Genomic DNA, 24,307 nt, shown 5'->3' with positions numbered 1-24,307 from the left:
AAAGCTTTGTTCAAATAGATCAAATCATGGTCTACATAAATACAATCAAGTCAAACTCAAGTACAACAGGTAGAGTAATGCCCCTGTCCCACTTAGGAAACTTGAACGGAAACCACTGGAGACTTTGCGCCCCACCCAAGGTTTCCGTGCGGTTCCCGGAGGTTTTTGTCAGTCTCCCTACCTGCTTGCACTACCTGCAACCTCCGCCAACCACCTGCAACCTCCGGGAACCGCACGGAAACCTTGGGTGGGGCGCAAAGTCTCCCGTGGTTTCCGTTCAGGTTTCCTAAGTGGGACAGGGGCATTAAAGGGGAAGATACAGTGTGCAGAATATAGTTCTCAGCATTGTAGCGCACCAGTTGCAGAGACAAAGTCCAAAGCCCAAGCAAGGTTAGTGTGTAGGTTAACGCTAGCATACCGGGAGTCGCTGATCAGTGCCGACTCGATTGGGAAAAGGGCCTGTTTCTTCACGACTTTTTGGGACAAAGGGATGCCAGGCAGCATTTAAGAAGGAACTGCAGATGCTGGAAAATCGAAGGTAGACAAAAGTGCTGGAGAAACTCAGCGGGTGCAGCAGCATCTACGGAGCGAAGGAAATAGGCAACATTTCGGGCCAAAACCCTTCTTCAGGCATCATCTCTGGAGAGAAGGAATGGGTGCCATTTTGGGTCGAGACTGCCTGTCCCACTGAGTTACTCCTGTTTTTTGCGTCTATCTTCGGTTTAAACCAGCATCTGCTGTTCCTTCCTACAGAAATCTGTAGGAATCAGAACTCATTTCGAACGGCCAGGGTCTTGCTTCAGCAACACTGTATGTCCACTTTTATCTAAATGCATAGACACAAAACAGCTGGAGAGCCTCAGCGGGTCAGGTCAGACGTCACCTATTCCTTCTCTCCAGAGATGCTGCCTGTCCAGCTAAGTTACTCCAGCTTTCTTGTGTCTATCTTCGGTGTAAACCAGCATCTGCAGTTCCTTCCGACTCATTATCTAAATGCATCTGGAGCTCACATCAATTTGTATCCCTGATGTTATTTGTAGTGCATGTGAATCTGTATCCGGGTAAAGATTTGAACTGGTGTTTGTGGACTCCGAAGGCCTGTGAGATTCAGCCTACATGCTGAACCCTTTACCACACCTGCTGGGAGATGAAGTGAGGCACAGTCACCTGGCAATGCTGCAACCTACCGTACCTGAACCAAATCATGAGAGTTGCAGCTCGAAACTCGACTAAGTACTCTTCAATGGCTCTCAAACTTCTACAGATCTGGAGTGAAAAGTCAAGAATGTTTTATTGTGATATGTCCCAGATAAAACAATGACATTCTTACTTGCAGCAGCACAACAGAACATTTAAACATAGTACTCTGTAAACAATATAATAAACGAGAGAGAAAATAAAACGTTCAGTGTGTATATATACATTCACAAATACGCATATATGTATATGTGTGTATGTGTGTGTGTGTGCATATGTATATATACCTGTGTGTATATATATACATACTGATATATATATATATATACTGTGTGTGTGTGTATATATTTATATATATATATTATATATATATCATGTGTGTATATATATGTGTGTATATATATATATGTATACACACATATGTGTGTGTATATATATATATATATACACAAAAACACACATACGCACACATACGTACGCACAAAAAAAAACAATAATAGTGCAATAATAACAATTATAGTCTATGTAGTTCCGAGCTTATTTAAGGCTGTGGTGTTTAATAGCCTGATGGCTGTAGGGAAGAAGCTGCTTCTGAACCTGGGCGTTACAGTTTTCAGGCTCCTCTCCCTTCTTCCCAATGGCAGTGGTGCAATGAGAATATGACCTGGGTGGTGTGGGTCTCTGATGATGCTGGCTGCCTTTTTGATGCAACGACTGGTAAACCCCTTCGACGATGGGGAGGTTAGAACAGGCGACGGACAGGGCAGTGTCACAACATTTTGCAGTTTCCTTCGCTCCTGGGCGTTCAAGTTGCTGAATCAGGCCATGATGCAACCTCTGTACCTCCATACCAACAATGGAGAGAAGAAATTAGGTTTGACCTGAAATATCGACTGTCCATTCCCTCCACAGTTGCTGTCTGACCCACTGAGTTCTTCCAGCACTTTTGACATTTGTTCTTCATATTCGTTGAACTACCAAGCAATATGAGTTGGTTAGTTACACCTAATAACTAGGCATTGGTTATTACAAGTGCCTAATTATTAGTAAAGTAACTCATTATATTTTTGAGATTGACTCAAAATGCTGGAGTAACTCAGCAGAACAGGCAGCGTCTCTGGAGAGAAGGAATGGGAGATGTTTCGGGTTGAGACCCTTCCTCGGACTGACTTTGGGGGGGTGGGGGGAGAATAAGAATTATATTCTATTGCCCTTGAACTGGAAACTGTCAAATGTTAAATAAAAAAACATAATGTCATTTTTTTTTCCATAATCCTGTGAGCAGAATATCTTTACGATATTATTGCTTGGTGATTACTAAGTCGTGTAAGCTTTATTAGTACCACATTAATATTAATGCTGCAATATGCTGTAATATTAATGACTTGGCCTTTTGATGTTCTGAACAACGTGATCCAAATGAAGGAACAAAGCAAATGTTGTTTAATATCGGCGAACATAACAGCAAAGCTTTGAGCTTCTGAGATCAAAATGTTCAACTTTCTAAAATGTTGCCTATTTCCTTCGCTCCATAGATGCTGCTGCACCCACTGAGTTTCTCCAGCACTTTTGTCTACCAACTATTAATCTCATCTGCTTTTCAGCCCTCCCTAGATCCAAACAAAATTCCCTCACAATATATTAAAAGAACGGAATTTTTTTAATCTTTGCAATATCCTGGTCTAATAAATATTCCTCAAACAGTTTGGAGACAATGTCACAATCAAATTGTTAATTCTGCCACACTGTTCATCTACAAACCAAACACAAGAAGGAACTGCAGATGCTGGTTTAAAACAAAGGTAGACACAAAATGCTGGAGTAACTCAGCGGGACAGGCGGCATCTATGGAGCGAAGGAAAAAGGCAACGTTTCGAGCTGAAACCCTTCTTCAGTCTGATGTAGGGAGGGGGGGAGGGTGGGGGAGGGGGGGGAAGAAAGCCTTGATCTGTCGAAGTTTGTAAGTCATTGATGAGTACTTAGTTGAGCTTGGAGCTGCAGCATGGAACCAAGCCAGTTGTCCAAGTGACTTCACCGACCAGCAATCTCCCATTCACACAGACTGCCTCCAGCTGTTTGTTTATTGGTTTGGATGATAAAACGGAGCAGCTTGTTGTTATACTGAACTCAGGAAGATCCGCAGTTAAATGAAACAGCTTTACTGTTGGTGGGTTACGACTGGAACCAGCAAGGTGAATGGACATTTTGTTTAGCTTTAGTTTAGTTCAGAGATACAGCGTGGAAACAGGCCCTTCGGCCCACCATGCCCGCATCGACCATCGATCACCCATTCATGCTGGTTCGATGTTACCGCACCTTCTCAACCACTCCCTACACACCATGGGCAATTTACAGAGGGGCCAATTAACCTACAAACCCGCACGTCTTAGGGATGTGGGAGCAAGACGGAGCACCCGGGGGGAACCCACGTGTTCACAGGGAGAACGTGCAAACTCCACACAGACAGCAACCGAGGTCAGCATCGAACCCGGGCCTCTGGCGCAATCCCTCTCAGCTCTATTTTTCATCAGCCAGACTTTCGGGCACCCTCCAGCGGTAGAGTTGCTGCCTTACAGCGATTGCAGCACCAGAGACCCGGATCCGATCCCGACTACGGGTGCTGTCTGTACGGAGTTTGTACGTTCTCCCCGTGACCACGTGGGTTTTCGCTAATGTCTTCGGATTCCTCCTACACTCCAAAGACAACAAGGTTTGTAGGTTAATTGGATTGGTGTAAATGTAAACTTGTCACTAATGTGTGTGTGTAGGATAGTGTCAGTGTGCGGGGATCGCTGGTCGGCACAGACTCGGAGGGTCGAAGGGCCTGTTTCCACTCTGTATCTCTAAACTAAAAAAACCGAAACTACACCTCCAATGAACCTTTAGGCTTTTCTTTAGAAATAGGGCATGGAAACAGGCCCTTCGGCCCACCGACTAGCACTATCCAACACATTAGGGACAATTTACGATTTGCAGAATCCATTTAACCTGCAAACCTGCACATCTTTGGAGTGTGTGCGGAAAGCGGAGCCCGAAGGAAATCCACGCGGTCACGCACCCGAGGTCAGGATCGAACCCGGGGCCCTGGCGCAGTGAGGCAGCAACTCTACCGCTGCGCCACCGTGCCGCTCCTACCCATGGCCACATATATACCTGTCAACGGTGATGGGAATGCAAGGTTGGGGTTTGGTGGAGCAGGCTCCCTCAGTGGTTGTTGACAGATGTGGAACAGCTGCAAATGCCAGATTTATTGGCTGGTTGGTTCCTTCCAAAAAAAACCTTAATTACTTTCATCATAATAAAAGGCAACAAAGATCCAGCCACAAAATGAATAAAGAGAGGGGAAAAAAAATCTGCAATCTTTAATAACATCATCTAATCAAACTGTGTAACAAAAGGTGAGGGCCACCTCCTCCCATCTGTTGGTTACTTAATTAAAAAAACGACCAATAACTATGATGTTGAATTCTGTTTGCCGTGAGCAGAATCCACATAGTTTAGCATTAAATAATGTACGAGAGCACTTCAGACAAATGAAACAATTAAGTGTGTTGGAAGGAACTGCAGGTGCTGGTCAACACCGAAGATAGACACAAAATGCTGGAGTAACTCAGCGGGATCAGCAACATAGAAACATAGAAAATAGGTGCAGGAGTAGGCCATTCGGCCCCTCGAGCCGGCACCGCCATTCAATATGATCATGGCTGATCATCCAACTCAGTATCCTGTACCTGCCTTCTCTCCATACCTCCTGATCCCTTTAGCCACCAGGGCCACATCTAACTCCCCCTTAAATATAGCCAATGAACTGGCCTCAACTACCTTCTGTAGCAGAGAATTCCAGAGATTCACCGCTCTCTGTGTGATAAATGTTTTTCTCATCTCCATCCTACATGATTTCCCCTTTATCCTTAAGCTGTGACCCCTTGTCCTGGACTTCCCCAACATCGGGAACAATCTTCCTGCATCTAGCCTATCCAACCCCTTAAGAATTTTGTACGTTTCCGATACGTCTGGATCCAGACATGTCTGGATAGGAGGAAATTGGTGATGTTTCGGGTCGAGACCCTTCTTCAGACTTCTTCAAACAATTAAGTGTCTGTCTCACTATTTTGCTGCAATCGTGCAATATCACTTTTATAGGCCGGCCCGCGGCCGATAACATCCTGAAGCCACGGTCTCTGGTAGGAAAATGTCGATTCAGGACCTCCAAGCTGCGGAGTGTATTTGACCGCCGCAACGAGAGGGCCTGTACATTCGGCTGTCCGTAGCGGCGACTACGGAGGGTTTATGGCCCCGGGTCCCGGGTGAACAAAGGAGGAGGACTCACTGAACCTTGTTGCCTTCCACCACAGTGAAGAATGCTGTGGTGGATGTTTGTGTTAAATCTTAATGTGTATTGCAATTTCTTTTTTGGTGTATTGCTGCTGGCAAATTCATTTCACTGCACCTCCGGGTGCATGTGACAAATAATATTGGCTTTGACTTTGACTTTGAATCTGAAACTTGGACTTTCACTGCCAAAAGAAAATCAGTTTCACATTTCTCAGAATCTGATTTTTGTGTTTTTAAAATGACTTTCTGTCTGCCGATGATACCATGGGAGAGGTATAGAATCAGAGTTATCGAGTCACACAAGCACAGCAACACACCCATGGACATGCCGACCAACATGCCCCATCTAAGCTCATCCCATTTGCCTGGGTTTGGCCCATATCCCTGGAAACCTTCCCTATCCATGTTCTCCCAAATCAATCCCTTGATCAAGATCAAGGATGTCGGACTTCCACTCCTGTGGCCGATGAGGAAAATAGGGCAATTAGGGTGGCTCAGTGGCGAAGTGGTAGAGTTGCTGCCTTACAGCGTCTGAGACCCGGGTTCGACCCTGACCACGGGTGATGTCTGTATGGAGTTTGTACATTCTTCCAGTAACTGCATGGATTTTCTCCGGGTGCTCCGGTTTCCTCTCACACTTATAGCCCTGTCCCACAGTGCGAGTTCATTCCAAGAGCTCTCCCGAGTTTAAAAAAAATCAAACTCATGGTAAGCACGGAGAATGAACGTAGCGGGTACGTCGGAGCTCGGGGACGTCTCTTAGCGCTAACGGCAGGTACTCAGGAAGACTCACTAACGGCAGGTACTAGGGAAGACTCGTGAAGATTTTTCAACATGATGATAAATGTCCACGAGAGCCCCGAGTACAGACGAGTGGCCATTACCGTAAATCTCCGAGTTCGAATCAGGGCAAACTCAGGAGAACTCTTGGAATGAACTCGTACTGTGTGGTACAGGGGTTTTAGGTTATTTGGCTTGGGAAATTGTAAATTGCCCCTAGTGTGTAGGATACTGCTAGTGTACAGGGTGATTGGTGGTCGGTGCAGACTCGGTGGGCCAAAGGGCTTATTTCCACACTGTATCTCTAAAGTCTAAAGAACCCACAAATTTTGAAATATGTCAATGGGACAGGAGATGCAAGGAGCTGCAGATGCTGGATTCTTATGCAAAACACAATGTGCTGGAGGAACTCAGCAGGTCGGGCAGCCGTTGCAGAGGAAATGGACAGGCAACTTTTCAAGTCGGGACCCTTCTTCAGACTGATTGTGGTAGGGAGGAGAAAGCTGGAGAGGAGAGGTTGGGTAGGTGTGTGCAGGCAAGTGTGGAGGGGCTGCAGTACACAGCAAGTTTGGATGAAATAAAGAGAAAATGTTTCAAAAATATTTTCCTTAGGACAGTTGTATATGAATAGGCAAGAAGTTTTGGGCAGTTTTGGGCCCTGTATCTGGGGAAGGTTGTGCGGCCCAGAATATTTGGAGACGGCCCAGAGGAGGTTTATGAGATCCCAGGAATTAAGAAGAATGAGCATTTGAAGGCACTGGGCCTATTGTCTATTGTCTACTTGCTGGAGTTTAGAAGGATGAGGGGACACCTCATTGAAACTTTTACCAAATAGTGAAAGGCCTGGATAGAGTGCATCTTGAGAGGATGGTTCCATGAGTGGACCAGAATAAAAGGACGTACCTTTAGAAAGGAGATGAGGAGGAATTTCTTTAGTCTGGTGGTGAATCTGTGGAATTCATTGCCGCAGACAGCTGTGGAGGCCAAGTCAGTGGATATTTTAAAGGCGGAGATTGACAGATTCTTGATTAGTAAGGGTGTCGGGGGTAATGGGGAGATGGCAGGAGAATGGGGTTGAGAGGGAAGGATGGATCAGCCATGATTGAATGGTAGAGTAGACTTGATGGGCCGAATGGCCTAATTTTGTTCCGACGAGAATTTATGAACTTAAAGTTCTCACGGGCTGGCTAAACTTAAATTTCTACTTGACCGGAATACAATGTATGAACAAGTCTCACTATCTCCACTCCCTGCCAAAACCATGACGGCCAATAAGTGCCCAAGTCCACAATGGATCCATCCCCTCCCATTCCACAATTCCAATGGAACCAGCCTCTTTCCATGGAGTCCATTCCTGTGGATCTCAGTCAGCAAAGCTCGTGCCAAGAGAATGAATCGTTAAAATATCACAATGATATTCACAGTCATTTCAATGTTTTATAGCTGAGCAGTAAAAATAATTGTACTTTTTCATGAGCAGAACTGGGTTTTTCATTGTGGAACTTTCCCCCGAGCAAGAATGAATCTCATCCAGAAGACTAGTTTCATTTATTCTCAATTGGCATAACCAACGTGGGTGGTGTCCTGAGTTGCAGCTGAGCCCAAGAAGCACCTGAGGCAGGGTGATGGAACTATTGGAATTGGGGAACCGTAACAAAGTGTTGCTCCCAATTCAATTGTAACCTTGTCGTGGTCGGGGAGCTTGTGTGTCTCAGTGACCACAAGAGCTATGCCAGCGGAAGATTTGTCTCCTGTTCGTCGCTCTAACTTCTACAGGTGCACAGTAGAGAGCATGCTGACCGGTTGCATCGTGGCTTGGTTCGGCAACTTGAGCGCCCTGGAGATGAAAAGACTACAAAAAGTAGTAAACACTGCCCAGTCCATCATCGGCCCTGACCTCCCTTCCATTGAGGGGATCTATCGCAGTTACTGCCTCAAAAAAGCTGGCGGTATCATCAAGGACCCACACAATCTTTGCCGCACACTCATCTCCCTGCTACCTTCAGGTAGAAGATACAGGAGCCTGAAGACTGCAACGACCAGGTTCAGGAATAGCTACTTCCCCACAGCCATCAGGCTATTAAACCTGGCTCGGACAAAACTCTGAACATTAATAGCCCATTATCTGTTATTTGCACTTTATCAGTTTATTTATTCATGTGTGTATATATTTATATAATGGTATATGGACACACTGATCTGTTTTGTAGTCAATGCCTACTATGTTCTGTTGTGCTGAAGCAAAGCAAGAATTTTATTGACCTATCAGGGACACATGACAATAAACTCACTTGAACTTGAACTTGAACTTGAACTGTTAGGGTCTCCCATGCTGGACAGGTCGAAGGGTAGAGGCGAAACGAAGAGCGATCCACTGGTCCTCCAGGTTGGAGGTTGAGCACAGGGCTAAGAGCCCTGTCTCGTAAAACAATTATGTTACGGAAACAGCAAGTGAAGGAATTAACACTACTGGGCCTGGTGGACTTCCAGGGATATTGACTTCCAGATGCTAGGATGAATGTCAATGGTGAAAGCCGAAAGGAAGAGAACCAGACAGCATCCCAAGAATAGCCCTGCACTGGACACCGGAAGGGAAAAGGAAAAGAGGGAGACCCAAAAACCACCTGGCGTCGAACTGTAGAGGAGGAAATGAAAACTATGGACCTGACCTGGGTTAGTCCAGAAGCTAGCCCAGAACAGACAGGATTGGAGGGCCGTCGTTGCTGCCCTACATGCCAGGAGGTATAATAGGCAGTAATGCCCCTGTCCCACTTAGGAAATCTGAACAGAAACCTCTGGAGACTTTGCGCCCCACCCAAGGTTTCCGTGCGGTTCCCAGAGGTTTTTGTCAGTCTCCCTACCTGCTTCCACTACCTGCAACCACCTGCAACCTCCGGCAACCACACGGAAACCTTGGGTGGGGTGCAAAGTCTCCAGAGGTTTCCGTTCAGGTTTCCTAAGTGGGACGGGGGAATTTAAGTAAGTAAGTAACTAACAAAGTGTTGAAATCTCTAAATTAAATATCCATTTATCTCATCTGTTGGTGTGCTTTCTCGACCATTTCTCCAGTCGCGTGAATTCTATGTCCAACAAAGGTCGTGCACCAAAGCCTTGATCCTCCAGCAATGGTTAGAACTTCAGATCCACTACAAGTGATGGGGAACATTTCCCTTCTAATCCAGTCTATTGAGGTAGTGGACACAAAGACATGGAGCACCATGTTAACTAATGGCATTATTCAAATCTTGTTAGTCCAATCACAATGGTCGCGGCAAACATCTTGCCAATAACCCCAATGTTTCTGCTGCAGGTTTTAACATAATCAGAAGAGAGGAGCAACTGAGGAACAGCGACGTTGCCAGAACAGAAAGAAATTGTTTGCAATTCAAAATAAAAAGTGACGGAAGCAGTTTTTTCTGTTGCTGCCTGTTTGATTCTCGCAGTCAGCCTTGTACCGAGGGATTTACAGTACAACTCGCTACATCAGAGAAATGAAACGCAGCAACGAGATGATTTTATTAATTCCAAATACAGATGGTCATCATTTTTGGAGAGGATATGCAGAGCTGAATTATTCCTAATGTTCATTTTGCTGTACTCATTGTTTTTGAAGTGACAAGTACATGATACAATTTTGGCTGCTGACTGCAATTGGGCAAAGTTCGTTTTGGTGCAACGCTTTGGTGCAGCGGGTAGAGCTGCTGCCTCTCCGGTTCGATCCAGAGTCCCAAGCTCGATCCTGATCTTGCGTACTGTCTGTGTGGAGTTTGCATGTTCGCCCCGTGAACACATGGGGTTCCTCCAGTGCTCCGTTTTTTTTCCCTTATCCGAAAGACGTGCGGGTTTGTAGGTTTATTGACCCTCTGTGTACTGCCCCCTGTTTGTAGGGAGTGGGTGTCGAACTGTGAATGCAGAGGATGTGAAACCCAGGTAAAAAGAATTGCAGATTGATACAAAATGCTGGAGTAATTCAGCGAGTCAGGTGACATCTCTGGAGAAATGGAATAGCTGATGTTTCAGGTCAAGAACGTTTCTTCAGACTGTGATTCTGAAGATTCCTTCGGTAATCCCTCCTGTTCTCCGACTCTCCCGACCCTCTCTTGCTGCACCCCCTCTGTGATTCCTCCTTCTCTCCCCAGCTCTTCTGACACTGAAGAAGGGTCTCGATCCGAAACGCCACCTATTCCTTTTCTCCACAGATGCTGCCTGACCCGCTGAGTTACTCCAGTATTTTGTGTCGATCTTCGGTGCAATAGCCCTGTCCCACGGTACGAGTTCATTCCAAGAGCTCTCCCGAGTTTGCCCTGATTCGGAGATTTACGGTAATGGCCACTCGTCGATACTCGGGGCTCTGGTGGACATTTTTCAACATGTTGAAAAATCTTCACGAGTCTTCCCGCGCTTACCTGCCGTTAGCGAGTCTTCCCGAGTACCTGCAGTTAGCGTTACGAGCCGCTAAGAGACGTCCCCGAGCTCCGACGTACCGGCTATGTACATTCTCCGTGCTTACCACGAGTTTTTTTTAAACTCGGGAGAGCTCTTGGAATGAACTCGTGCCGTGGGACAGGGCTTTAAATCAGCGTCTGAAGTTCCTTCCGCCAGTCCAAGGCCTCCCGGGTGGTAATGATCAGGGAAAATCAGGCACTCAGCTGTATCACCAACCTTTTGCCAGTGGCTCTTCAGACGTGAAGCAATAACCTCTTGCATGTACATTATCAACAGTGGACAACCTTTCTCTCAACCACTAACTGTTAGCAGAGGAGCAGTAGTGGGGATTGTCAATGCTTAGGTATTTGGTTCTTTGAGTTCGTGGACACTGCACATTCTCTGGGGAAGTTCCTGAGAGTGTTGGTGATGTGGCCACTTCGGGAGAAAGTCCACGAGAGCGACCAACGTGATGGTCGGTGAAATGTCTTGTTGAAGTGTGAGAATAATCTTACGCAACAATATGCCAACTCTGCATTGGGATTCTGTGCATGAGCCAGAAGAATATTTCACACAGGCTCCACTGAATCAGACAATGGCCTGTCCCACTATGGCGACCTTATTTGTGAGTTTAGGAGAGTGTCATGGTCCTGTTGTATCGCCAAAAATTTGGCATCTTTTGACTAAGTAGAACACCTCAACTATGTGACCTTCTTCGACCTCCTTCAACTATGTTGAAGACCTTCTTCGACCTCCTTCAACTATGTTGAAGACCTTCTTCGACCAGCTTATATAACACCATCTATGACTATCTTACACTATCTACAACTACCTTGGATTACCTTCAATTACCTTTGATTACCTTTGATTACCTACGATAACATGCCGACCTAATACGATCTACTTCGACTAAACCTACGAGTAAAAAAATATCGATTTTCTCCATGCCGACCAATTTTTACTCGTCCTGGTTCCTCGACCAGACTGAGGCAGCGAGTAGTAACCACTATGCGGGAACTCCTCTCGACCATGAAGGAGACGTACCAGAGACCACCTACGACCACGTGTCGACCATGCTGCGAGCTTGTGGCGAGCGCAAACTCTCTTAAACTCGCAAATAAAGTCTCCATAGTTGTTCAGGCCCGACAGACTATTATCTTCTCATCATGTCGTGCCTCCTGCAACATTGCTGGGAATTTTGATATTGACTCCATTTTAAATACAAATGGGCCTGTCCCGCTTGCCGATTTTTTAGTCAACTGACGGCGACTGTTATAGTCGTAGCAGGTCGCTGAAAAACCGGCGACAACCTACGCCATCCTGGCGACAACCAACGATAGCACCTACGTCAGGAGAAGTCAAGCTAGGCTCATTGGCGTCAAACCCACTGTCGTTGAAAAATGTTCATCATGTTGAAAATTTAGCGGTGACCAGAAAGATGCTACGACGTTTTGCGCAACTGAGGGGACTACTCCCGGCGAACACCAGCGAACATGTACCGACAAACTAGTCGCCTGTAGTTGCCTAAAAAATCGCCTAATTAGGACAGGCCCATAACAAATATGCACCGAATCAGCCTGGTGGCCTCGGTTTCTTAATAAGAAAATGCTTTGAAAGACTGAGTGGGAGAGTCGAGCACTTGGGGTTATAGCTTCAGACTTGGGGACAAAATGTGTAGGAATCAGTCAGACGAAGGGTCTCGACCAGAAACGTCGCCCATTCCGTCTCTCCAGAGATGCTGCCTGATCCGCTGAGTTACTTCAGTATCTACCCAGAATTAGGGGACGTTCCTTTAGGAAGGTGATGCGGAGGAATTTCTTTAGTCAGAGGGTGGTGAATCTGTGGAATTCTTTGCCACAGAAGGCTGTGGAGGCCAAGTCGATGGGTGTTTTTAAGGCAGAGATAGATTGAGTCTTGATTAGTGCAGATGTCAGGGGTTATGGGGAGAAGACAGTGGAATGGGGTTGGGAGGGAGAGATAGATCAGCCATGATTGAATGGCGGAGTAGACTTAATGGGCCGAACGGCCTAATTCTGCTTCTATCACCTGATATTTACTAATTTTATTAATGTCCAAAGCCAATAGGTATTTTTAAGGTGGAATTCGATCTGTTCTTGATTAGTAAGGGTGTCAAAAGTTACAGGGAGAAGGATTGAGAGGGAAAGATAAATCAGCCATGATTGAATGGTGGAGTAGACTTGACGGTCCCAATGACCTAATACTGCCCCTAAGTTTTATGGTGTTTATCGGTTATTGTTTCCCCTGCTTTATCAAACCATTGATACCTAAGGTATAACCATATAACCATATAACAATTACAGCACCGAAACAGGCCATCTCGGCCCTACAAGCCCGTGCCGAACAACTTTTTTTCCCTTAGTCCCACCTGCCTGCACTCATACCATAACCCTCCATTCCCTTCTCATCCATATGCCTATCCAATTTATTTTTAAATGATACCAACGAACCTGCCTCCACCACTTCCACTGGAAGCTCATTCCACACCGCTACCACTCTCTGAGTAAAGAAGTTCCCCCTCATATTACCCCTAAACTTCTGTCCCTTAATTCTGAAGTCATGTCCTCTTGTTTGAATCTTCCCTATTCTCAAAGGGAAAAGCTTGTCCACATCAACTCTGTCTATCCCTTTCATCATTTTAAAGACCTCTATCAAGTCCCCCCTTAACCTTCTGCGCTCCAGAGAATAAAGACCTAATTTATTCAACCTATCTCTGTAACTTAGTTGTTGAAACCCAGGCAACATTCTAGTAAATCTCCTCTGTACTCTCTCTATTTTGTTGACTCCTGTATACATTTTAAACAACAGCATCAACTATTCATTCTTGTGTCATGCATGTGAATATCTAACAAGGTCTAAAGTGCTGGAGTATCTCAGCGGGTCAGGCAGCATCTCTGGAGAACATTGATAGGTGACGTTTGTATTGTGCACAGTACAAAATATTACATCCATTTTACAATCACTGGTGTTTATGGAAAATGCTGCTGTAGAATTCTGCAGATTTCCGTTAGTTGTCCGAAACCCTGAGCCGTTCCCAAGTTCTGCTGTAATCTTTCATGATATTCTAGCTCTCATCAAAAGCTTAGTATCACAGGCAGCTTTTGACAATGTAAAGAGATAGACCAGTGTAGCTGTTACACTATTAGTTCAGTCATATTAGGTTTCAGCATGAAACCATTGTGAAAATATGGATAGGGGGGATTAGACTTTTATGCAGCCTCTGATTGATACAGAGGAAGGATTTTTCTGCATCCGGTGTGCAATGAAACTGTAAATCCCCCTTTTATAAACATTTTTATTATCCAAAGTGCATAGAGAAAACCATCCCCCCCGTTTCGGATCAGTTTTTTTCCCTGGTAGGATTATGATGCTTTTTTAAATTCCACAGCTGCTGATAGTTGCAAAAACCACTCTTCTGTGAGTTTCCCCTCAGTCTGATCATGCTTGCAGCCTCATCAGAAAGCACGGTGAATGGTGATTTAGTCACCTGTTTTAGTTTTAGTTCTTGAGGTACAGCATTGGAAATAGGCCCTTCGGCCCACCGAGCCCGTGCTAGCCAACGATCACTCCTTTACGCTCGCTCAATCCTACACACTAGGGAAGCATTTACAATTTACTATTAAATTTAGACAATTAACCAGCAAACCTGCAGGTGTTTGGGCTGGGGGAGGTAACCGGAGCGCCTGGAAGAAACCAACGCGGTCACATAGAAACATAGATAATAGGTGCAGGAGTAGGCCATTCGGCCCTTCGAGCCTGCACCGCCATTCGATATGATCATGGCTGATCATCCAACTCAGTATCCCATCCCTGCCTTCTCTCCATACCCCCTGATCCCTTTAGCCACAAAGGCCACATCTAACATTAAATATAGCCAATGAACTGGCCTCAACTACCTTCTGTGGCAGAGAATTCCACAGATTCACCACTCTCTCTGTAAAAAATGATTTTCTCATCTCAGTCCTAAAAGACTCTTATCCTTAAACTGTGACCCCTTGTTCTGGACTTCCCCAACATCGGGAATAATCTTCCTGCATCTAGCCTGTCCAACCCCTTAAGAATTTTGTAAGTTTCTATAAGATCCCCCCTCAATCTTCTGAATTCTAGCGAGTACAAGCCGAGTCTATCCAGTCTTTCTTCATATGAAAGTCCTACCATCCCAGGAATCAGTCTGGTGAACCTTCTCTGTACTCCCTCTATGGCAAGAATGTCTTTCCTCAGATTAGGAGATCAAAACTGTACGGGGAGAACGTGCAAACTCCACACATGCAGCACCCGAGGTCAGGATCGAACCTGGCTCTCTGGTGCTGTGAGGGTGCAACTCTACCGCTGGGCTGCTGTGCGAATCCTGGGTGGAATAGTCGGTGCGGTTTTCCAAAAATTACTGCATTCCCCGCATCCGCACTGCACCGACATCACCAGCATCTACAAAAGGATAGCACGGTGGCGCAGCAGTAGAGTTGCTGCCTCACAGCGCCAGGGACCCGGGTTTGATCCTGACCTCGGGTGCTGTCTGTGCGGAGTTTGTACATTCTCCCCGTGGCTACGTGGGTTTTCTCCAGGATCTCCAAATTCCTCCCACACTCTAAAGTCGTGCGGGTTCGCCGGTCAATTGGCTTTGTATAAGTGTGAATTATCCCTGGTGTGTGTAGAATAGTGTTTGTGTGTGGATATCGCTGGTCGTCGCAGGCTCAGTGGGCCGAAGGACCTGTTTCCGCGTTGTATCTCTAAACTAAACTAACCAAGCAGTTAACAAAGGTACACAAAAATTTTGGAGAAACTCAGCGGGTGCAGCAGCAACTATGGAGCGAAGGAAATAGGTAACGTTTCGGGCCAAAACCCTTCTTCAGACTGTACTTCACTATTTACTTTAGTTTGGTTTAGAGATACAGCACGGGAACAGGCCCTTCATCTATGGAGCGACCAGGAAATACTATCCTATACCCACTAGGACATTTTTTCATTTACGAAACTATTTACTTACAAACCTGCCGTCTTTGGTGTGTTCCATCTCGCTCCATAGAGGTCACTACTGCAAACCCGTACTGAGTTTCTCCAGTATTTTTGACGAATCGTTGATTTCCCGTGTCTGCAGTTCCTTCTACTAAACCCGCTGAGTTTACAAATCATTTTAATCTACCTTTGATTTTCCAGTGTTGCAGTTCCTTCTTAAACAAGCAGTTTACAAATCCTAATCCCTTTGTAGATTTTTCCTCAGAGGAGTACATTTGCTTACAAAGCAGACGGATTTCATTGCCACTTGGTTGAACAGCAAGTGACTGACGAGGGAACACTCACAACAGCACCCCCCCACAGAAAGACGGCCATTAACTTTGTACGTTACGAAGCGGAGCTGAAATCATCCCTCTCCTCCACTCCCGCCTTTGAACTTGCTGCTTGCTGACTGTGAATAATTAAGCATTGGGCCGCGGTGAATCTTTCTGCAACGGCTCACAGACCCACTGTGCGGACAGCTGTTCGTTTCCGCAGTTTTTTTTATTTTCGCGCCTGCTGCATCCTTTACAGATAAGTGGTTTGTGACCAAGAGCATATGCTCAGTAACGCAGCAGATGCCCCACGCTGTGTGACGAGCAGTTCCAGTGTCATTTTTGCCTGTTTAACAAATGTTTAGTGCCACTGATATTTTTCCCGACTGTTTGTCTTAAGCTTGTGTCGGAAGGAACTGCAGATGCCGGTTTGAACCAAAGATAGACACAAAATGCCGGAGTAACTCAGCCGGGGCAGGCAGCATCTATGGAGAGAAGGAATGGGTGACGTTTCAGGTCGAGACCCTTCTTCAGACGGAAGAAGGGTCTCGACCTGAAAGGTCACCCATTCCTGCTGTCAAGAGATGCTACCTGTCCTGCTGAGTTACTCCAGCATTTTGTGTCTATCTTTTGAATTCAGCTTGTCTCTGCTGCCTCAATGGACAGCTTCAGTAACCGCTCACACAGGTATTTCCAGGTGTGGTGTATTTCCAGGTGTGGTGTATCTCCAGGTGTGGTGTATCTCCAGGTGTGGTGTATCTCCAGGTGTGGTGTATCTCCAGGTGTGGTGTATCTCCAGATGTGTGTATCTCCAGATGTGTGTATCTCCAGATGTGTGTATCTCCAGGTGTGGTGTATCTCCAGGTGTGGTGTATCTCCAGGTGTGGTGTATCTCCAGGTGTGGTGTATCTCCAGATGTGTGTATCTCCAGGTGTGGTGTATCTCCAGGTGTGGTGTATTTCCAGATGTGGTGTATCTCCACATGTGGTGTATCTCCAGGTGTGGTGTATCTTCAGACGTGGTGTATCTCCAGATGTGGTGTATATCCAGACGTGTGTATCTCCAGATGTTGTGTATATCCAGGTGTGGTGTATCTCCAGGTGTGGTGTATCTCCAGGTGTGGTGTATCTCCACACGTGGTGTATCTCCACACGTGGTGTATCTCCAGATGTGGTGTATCTCCAGATGTGGTGTATCTCCAGGTGTGGTGTATCGCCAGGTGTGGTGTATCTCCAGATGTGATGTATCTCCAGATGTGTATCTCCAAACGTGCTGTAACTCTGCAAGGGCTGTATTTCCCCAAGAGGTGTACCTCCACGAGAGCGATGTTGTGTATTTCCAGATGTGGTGTATCTCCACACATGGTGTATCTCCACACGTGGTGTATCTCCAAACGTGCTGTAACTCCGCAAGGACTGTATTTCCCCAAGAGGCGTACCTCCACGAGAGCGATATATCCGCGTGCTGTTTCTCCACAAGTGGTGTATCTCTCATGAATGGTGTATCTCTGCACGAGAGGGAATATGGTTTGAAGGGTGTAAGGAGGACTAGGGGGTAAAGTATCGACCACTAAAGGTTTGCTTCTTTCCTTTGTGCAGGGCAGACGATGACTGATGTGGACAAGAACAGGGGCTGCACCCTCTGCAACATGTCCTTCACCTCGCCGTGGTGGCCCAGTCCCCATTAGGCGTGGATCTCTCCACGCCAAGAGCTGAGACTGTTACTGGAGAACAAGCCGCCTTTGGGACGCAGGGGGGAACCTATATATTACCAATCTAGCGCGGACAATGAAACACGTTGCCATTGTCCACGATGCAGCATTTACATGGTGAGATGACAACTGAGAGATGACCACACTCTCCTGTAACCCCCTCAAGCATACCTGCTCTGACTGAAGAAGATGGAGAGGTCCTCCTTGGAGCTAAGGAGGGTGAAAGCAGATAGAAACATAGAAACATAGAAATTAGGTGCAGGAGTAGGCCATTCGGCCCTTCGAGCCTGCACCGCCATTCAATATGATCATGGCAGATGATCCAACTCAGTATTTACTGCCTTTGACCCTCTGATCCCTTTATAGCCACGGACCACACATCTAACTCCCTCTTAAATATAGCCATGAACTGCCTCCACTGATGCAGAGAGTTCCAGAGATTCACCACTCTCTGTGTGAAAAAAGATCCTCATCTCGGTTTTTAAAGGATTTCCCCTTATCCTTAAGCTGTGACCCCTTGTCCTGGACTTCCCCAACATCGGGAACAATCTTCCTGCTCTAACCTGTCCAACCCCTTAAGATTTGGTAAGTTTCTATAAGATCCCCTCTCAATCTCCTAAATTCTAGAGAGGTAAACAAGTCTATCCAGATATGATGGAATGATAGAGATAGGTTGAATGTAAATATCACAGCGCACCTTCAGCAACAGACTGGTTCCACCAAGATGCAGGAGATCCATCTTCCCTGTGGCTATCAGACTGTGTAACTCCTCCGCATTCTGTCGTGGGGTAGACTGAGACTGACTCCCCTCCCCCTCCCCAAATTTGCACCTCCCCCCAAGACTTTCCACCTGTCACTTTAATGTCATGTTTCTTCTGCTTTGTGTATTTGTGTTTTTATGAATGTCAGCAGATCAATTTCCCTCCTGTGATAAATAAAATTCTATCGTATCGTATATCGTATCGTAAGTCCCTTATGCCCCTGTCCCACTTAGGAAAGCTGAACAGAAACATCTGGAGACTTTGCGCCCCACCCAAGGTTTCCGCGCAGTTCCCGGAGGTTGCAGGTGGTTGCCGGAGGTTGCAGGTAGTGGAAGCAGGTAGGGAGACTGACAAAAACCTCCGGGAACCGCACGGAAACCCTGGGTGGGGCGCAAAGTCTCCAGAGGTTTCCGTTCAGGTTTCCTAAGTGGGACAGGGCATTAGGGACAAGCGGGAACCATCTTCCAGTTGAAGGCAAGGAGAAGCACGTGTAAAATTTGGGGCAAAGAAATGTGAGAAAATAATTCTTCACAAGAGAGAAGTTAATGTCTGAATTCCCAGCTGTCGGGTGTGGAAATGGAACGAATTTGGGCCGTTACATAGGAAATGGGTCAGGATAGAAGACAGAATAATCTGCAGGGAAGGAGCAGAGTGAAGGGATTGCCCTACTGATAACCAGCACAGACCTGATGGGCTAAATGGCCTCTTCTTTGCTGGAGTTTTGTTTTTCTGATTGTATGATCCAACGTTTATTTTACGGATTATTTAGGGGTGGCACAGCGGTAGAGTTGCTGCTGCACAGCACCAGAGACCCGGGTTCGATCCCGACTACGGGTGCTGGCTGTAGGGCGTTTTTACGTTCTCCCTGGGAGCTCTTGGGTTTTCTCCGAGTGCTCCGGTTTCTTCCTACACTCCAAAGATGTACATATTTGTAGGTCAATTGATTTCTGTAAAGGTTTGCTAGTGTAAAATATAGACCTTGGGTAAAGTGATCATTGGTCGGCATGGACTTGGTAGGCCGAAGGGCTTGCTTCTATGCAACTAAAGCTAATACTAAAACTAAGCTAAACAGAAATTAAGATGTGATTGTAGATATGAATGAATGAATGAATGTATGTATGTATGAATGAATGCATGAATGAATGCATGATTGAATGCATGATTGAATAAATGAATGATTGGATGAATGAATGATTGGATGATTGAATGAATGAATGAATAAGTTTATTGGCCAAGTATTCACATACAAGGAATTTGCCTTGGTGCTCCGCCCGCAAGTGACAATAACATATAGTGACAGTTAGAAACGACACATAAAACATTAAACATTAAAGATATAATGGAAAACAACATTCAAAGGGTTAAATTCAAACAGGTTCAGGTTTATTATTATCATGTACAGTGGATAGCTTTGTTATCAGGCTATCCAATAAATCTGTTCTCTGCCTCAGAGGGCGGGGGAGGCCGGTTCTCTGGATGCTTTCAAGAGAAAACTAGATAGGGCTCTTACAAATAGCGGAGTCAGGGGATATGGGGTGAAGGCAGGAACGGGGGCACTGATTGGGGATGATCAGCCATGATCACATTGAATGGCGGTGCTGTTTCAAAGGGCCGAATGGCCTGGTCTATTGTCTATTGTCTAAATCAGATAATACTATACATACATACAATCAACCCAAATTCAAAGGGGATAGTTCCATGACAGTGGTGCACTGGCAGATAGGATGGTCAAGAAGTCTTTCGGCACATCGACCTTCATCTATTGAGTATAGAATGAAGGCAGACACAAAAGACTGGAGGAACTCACAGTGTCAGGCACTATCTCTGGAGAAAAGGAATAGGTGATGTTCCGTTTCGGGACCCTTCTTCGGACTGAGAGGTCTGGGGAAAGGAGAACGAGAGTTACACAGGGTACAGGAGAAATGAATGAAAGATGTAAAAAGCAATGCTACTCAAGGAAATGTGGTGCACACAATAGGCTGTACGATAGTTGACAATGAGTATACAGACAGAGGAACTCACCAAGACACCAGTGAAACGAGTACATGGAGGAAGGAACTGCAGATGCTGGTTTAAACCGAAGAAAGACACAAAATGCTGGAGTAACTCAGCAGGACAGGCAGCATCTCTAGTGTGAGGGAGGAACAGAGAGTGAGGGGATGCAAGGGTTACTTTAAGTTAGAGAAGTCAATGTTCATACCGCTGGGTTGTAAGCTGCCCAAGCGAAATATGAGAAGCTGTTCCTGTAATTTATGTTTGGCATGGAGGGGGCCCAGGACAGAATGGGAATGGGAATGGGAATGGGAAGGGGAGTTAAAGTGTTTGGCAACCGGGAGATCACGTGGTTTAGTTTATTGTTATGGTCATGTGTACCAAGGTTATTTGTTTGCTATCTAGTCAGTAGAAAGATTATAAATGATTACAACCTAGCCGTCCACAATGCACAGATACAGGATATAGGGTATAACGTTTATTACAACATAAAGTCCAGTAAAGTCCGATTAAAGACAGTCTGAGGGTCTCCAATGTGGTATTTAAGAAGGAACTGCAGATGCTGGAAAATCGAAGGTACACAAAAATGCTGGAGAAACTCAGCGGGTGCAGCAGCATCTATGGAGCGAAGGAAATAGGCAACGTTTCGGGCCGAAACCCTTCAGTCTGAAGAAGGGTTTTGGCCCGAAACGTGCCTATTTCCTTTGCTCCATAGATGCTACTGCACCCGCTGAGTTTCTCCAGCATTTTTGTGTATCTCCCATGAGGTAGATGGGAGATGAGGACCGCTCTCTAGTTGGTGATACGATGGTTTAGTTGCCTGGTAACAGCTGGGAAGGAACTGTCCCTGAATCTGGAGGTGTGCTTATTTTTTTTTACACTTCTGTACCTCTTGCCTGATGGGAGAGGGGAGAACAGGTGAGACTAGTCCTGCTGGCCTTGCCGAGGCAGCGTGAAGTGTAGGTGGAGTCAATGGAAGGGAGATTGGTTTGTGTGATGGTCTTAGCGACGTCTACAACTCTACAATTCCATGTGGTCTTGGACAGAGCTGTTCCCAAACCGTGCCGTGATGCATCCCGACAAAACACTTCCTGCTGCGCATCTGCAGAAGTTGGTGAGAGTTTTTGGGGACATGCCGAACTTCCTAAGCCTTCGAAGAAAGTAGATCCAGGACTAGTTGAAGTTCAAGTTACATTTATTGTCACATGCACCAACTGGTACAGTGAGATTTGAATTACCATTCAGCCATACGTATAAAAAGAACACAATACACGATAGAATCTAACATGAGCATCCCCCACACAGGGGGATCAACGTTTCCCACTATGGGGGAAGGCAATAAAGTTCAGTCATCTTTCCTCTTTGTTCACCCATGGTCGGGGTCTCGAACCCTCCGCATCCGCCGCTACGGCGGCCCGATGTGCAGACCCTCTCGCCGGGATGATCGGAACTCCGGCATCGGAACCGAAGAACAACAGAAGTTGCTGGTGATACCTGCATTTAGTGAAGACACTTACCACTGATTCAGCAAGGAGGCTCAAATTCCGCTTCTGATATCCGGTTACTAAAACACATTGGAGGGAAGTTTAGTAGCTGGGATGGTTTCTGCTTGTCCATAGTTCGGGATAGATATCCGCAGTTGTCTTAGGTTTGGTTTCCTTTTAATTGCTCAAGCACCAAAACATGATCTTTTTAATTCAAGTAGATATTTCCCTCAGTGTTGCTGTTACACTCTGTGTAAATATCCAGACAAAAAAAAGTGCAGTGTCAGCAAACATGGCTCCGCAAAAAATATTTAGTTTCTTTCTTTTCACCAAAAACTGTCATTTGCATCAAACACAGTTGGGAGCCACACATTTGTCATGACTTTTTTCTTCAGAACCTTCGAGGCTGAGAGGTGGCCTTATTGAGATATAGTTTGCGTTCATTTCCGGGCACCATGTTATAGGAAACATGTTGTCAAGCTGGAAAACGTACAGAGAAGATGGAAATTGCCGGCGCCATGGTTGAAATTTACGAGTCGTCTTTAAATACAGGAGAGGTGCCGGAAGACTGGAGGGTAGCAAATGTTGTGCCTCTATCCAAGAAGGGCTGCAGGGAAATTGCTGGGACCTAAAGTCCATTGAGCTTAACATCTGTAGTTGGAAAGTTAGCAGAGAGTATTCTGAGGGATAGGATATATAGGCATTTAGAAGGACAATGGCTAATTAGGGATAGTCAGCATGGTTTTGTACGTGGGAGGTCGTGGCTCACAAATCTGATTGAGTTTTTGTGACCATTAAGGTCGATAAGGGCAGAGCTGTCGATGTTGTATATATGGACTTCAGCCCTTCAGGCATCTGACGAAGGGTCTCGACCCGAAACTGCACCCGTTCCTTTTCACCGGAGATGCTGCCTGCCCCGCTGAGTTACTCCAACTTTTGGTGTCTATCTTCTGCAGTTCCTTGTTTCTACACAAACAAACGCCATCGGTCACAAGCGCAAAACCTGCACTTCCAAAAGTTGAATTCTTGAAACAAAGCGCATGTTGACTTTGTAAACTATGCGGCTGGCACGGTTTATTGACATTTTTTAAACCGCAGGTCCAAGGGGATTATATATTGTGGTTATTATCGGATAAAACTGAACATTTCAGTCCCCAGTTATTGCCTGCTGTTTGAGTTGCACGCTGGCCACATCATTCCATTCTAATCCAGTGTTGGATAACAAAACGGTCTTTTATTACAGATAGTCAGATACTGCACGCTAGTATTTTGGTTCCTGAAAACTGGCCATAAACCAATTTCTCCATTAGTCACAAATGTCACTTGCTAGAATTATTTTCTTTCATTCAATATTCACTCTAGCTCTACCCAAAACTAACCCGATGTAAGATGTAATGAATCGAATCATTAATCAACACCACAAACCGTTTTTTTCATTGCGAGGATAAGCACAAAGTGATGGAGTAAGTCAGAGGGTCAGGCAGCATCTCTGGAGAAAAGGAATAGGTGACGTTCTGACCCGAAACGTCACCTTTTCTCCAGAGATGCTGCCTGACTCTCTGACTTACTCCACCATTTTGTGTCTATCTTCAGTGTAAACATCTGCAGTTCCTTCCTACACATAATTCATTACCTTCCCAGTTTATGGAGAAACCATGCACTAAATATCAACTGTGCAAACCAAAGTACTCTGGATACATCATGCACGTGTGTTGTCTATCGCTCTGTGTCTGATGCTCGAGCCCATTGCATGGGGCTTCACCTCAGTTCAACTCAAGAAAGCGGTCATTCAACCCATTGAGAAGCCTCAATGGAACTTGGCCTGTTCTGGTTCGAAACTCCTCACACCTGACTACCATTGTTAGATGGTTTTGCATGGACATCAATGTTAACTGTAGGAAGAAGGAATTGGGTCAAAACCCATCTTCAGATCGGAAGAAGTTTCAAGAAGGTCTGAAGAAGACTCGACCCGAAATGCCACCTATTCCTTTTCTCTAGAGATGCTGTCTGACTGACCAGCCGAGTTATTCCAGCATTTTGTGTCTACCTTCGACTTATTATTACTATTGGTTTATTATTGCTACATGTGCTGTGATATAAAGAAAAACATTGTTTTGCCTGCTATCCTGAATCATGTCTAACACTAGTATAATCAAATCATTCAAGAGTGCATCAAGGAATGCAAACGGGATAATAATCGGTGTTTAAGAAGGAACTGCAGATGCTGGAGAATCGAAGGTACACAAAAAAACTGGAGAAACTCAGCAGGTGCAGCAGCATCTATGGAGCAAAGGAAATAGGCAACGTTTCGGGCCGAAACCCTTCTTCAGACTTCAG

At 45.6% G+C, this 24,307-nt stretch overlaps 1 protein-coding gene across 1 annotated transcript in view; it reads left to right on the top strand.

Annotated features, from left to right (window-relative positions):
• LOC129713217 (zinc finger matrin-type protein 4-like) overlaps positions 1-24,307 on the top strand; it is a 141,218-nt gene that overhangs the window by 59,805 nt on the left and 57,106 nt on the right. Inside the window, exon 4 of the mRNA XM_055662141.1 lies at positions 17,621-17,690. Within this exon, the coding sequence (XP_055518116.1) occupies positions 17,621-17,690 (70 nt within the window). The remainder of the gene's footprint in view (positions 1-17,620; positions 17,691-24,307) is intronic.

This window comes from Leucoraja erinacea, chromosome 35, assembly GCF_028641065.1.
Source record: "Leucoraja erinacea ecotype New England chromosome 35, Leri_hhj_1, whole genome shotgun sequence".
Classification (NCBI taxonomy): domain Eukaryota; kingdom Metazoa; phylum Chordata; class Chondrichthyes; order Rajiformes; family Rajidae; genus Leucoraja; species Leucoraja erinaceus.
Note: the sequence above shows the minus strand (reverse complement) of the source record. Positions and strands in the feature narration are given on the sequence as shown.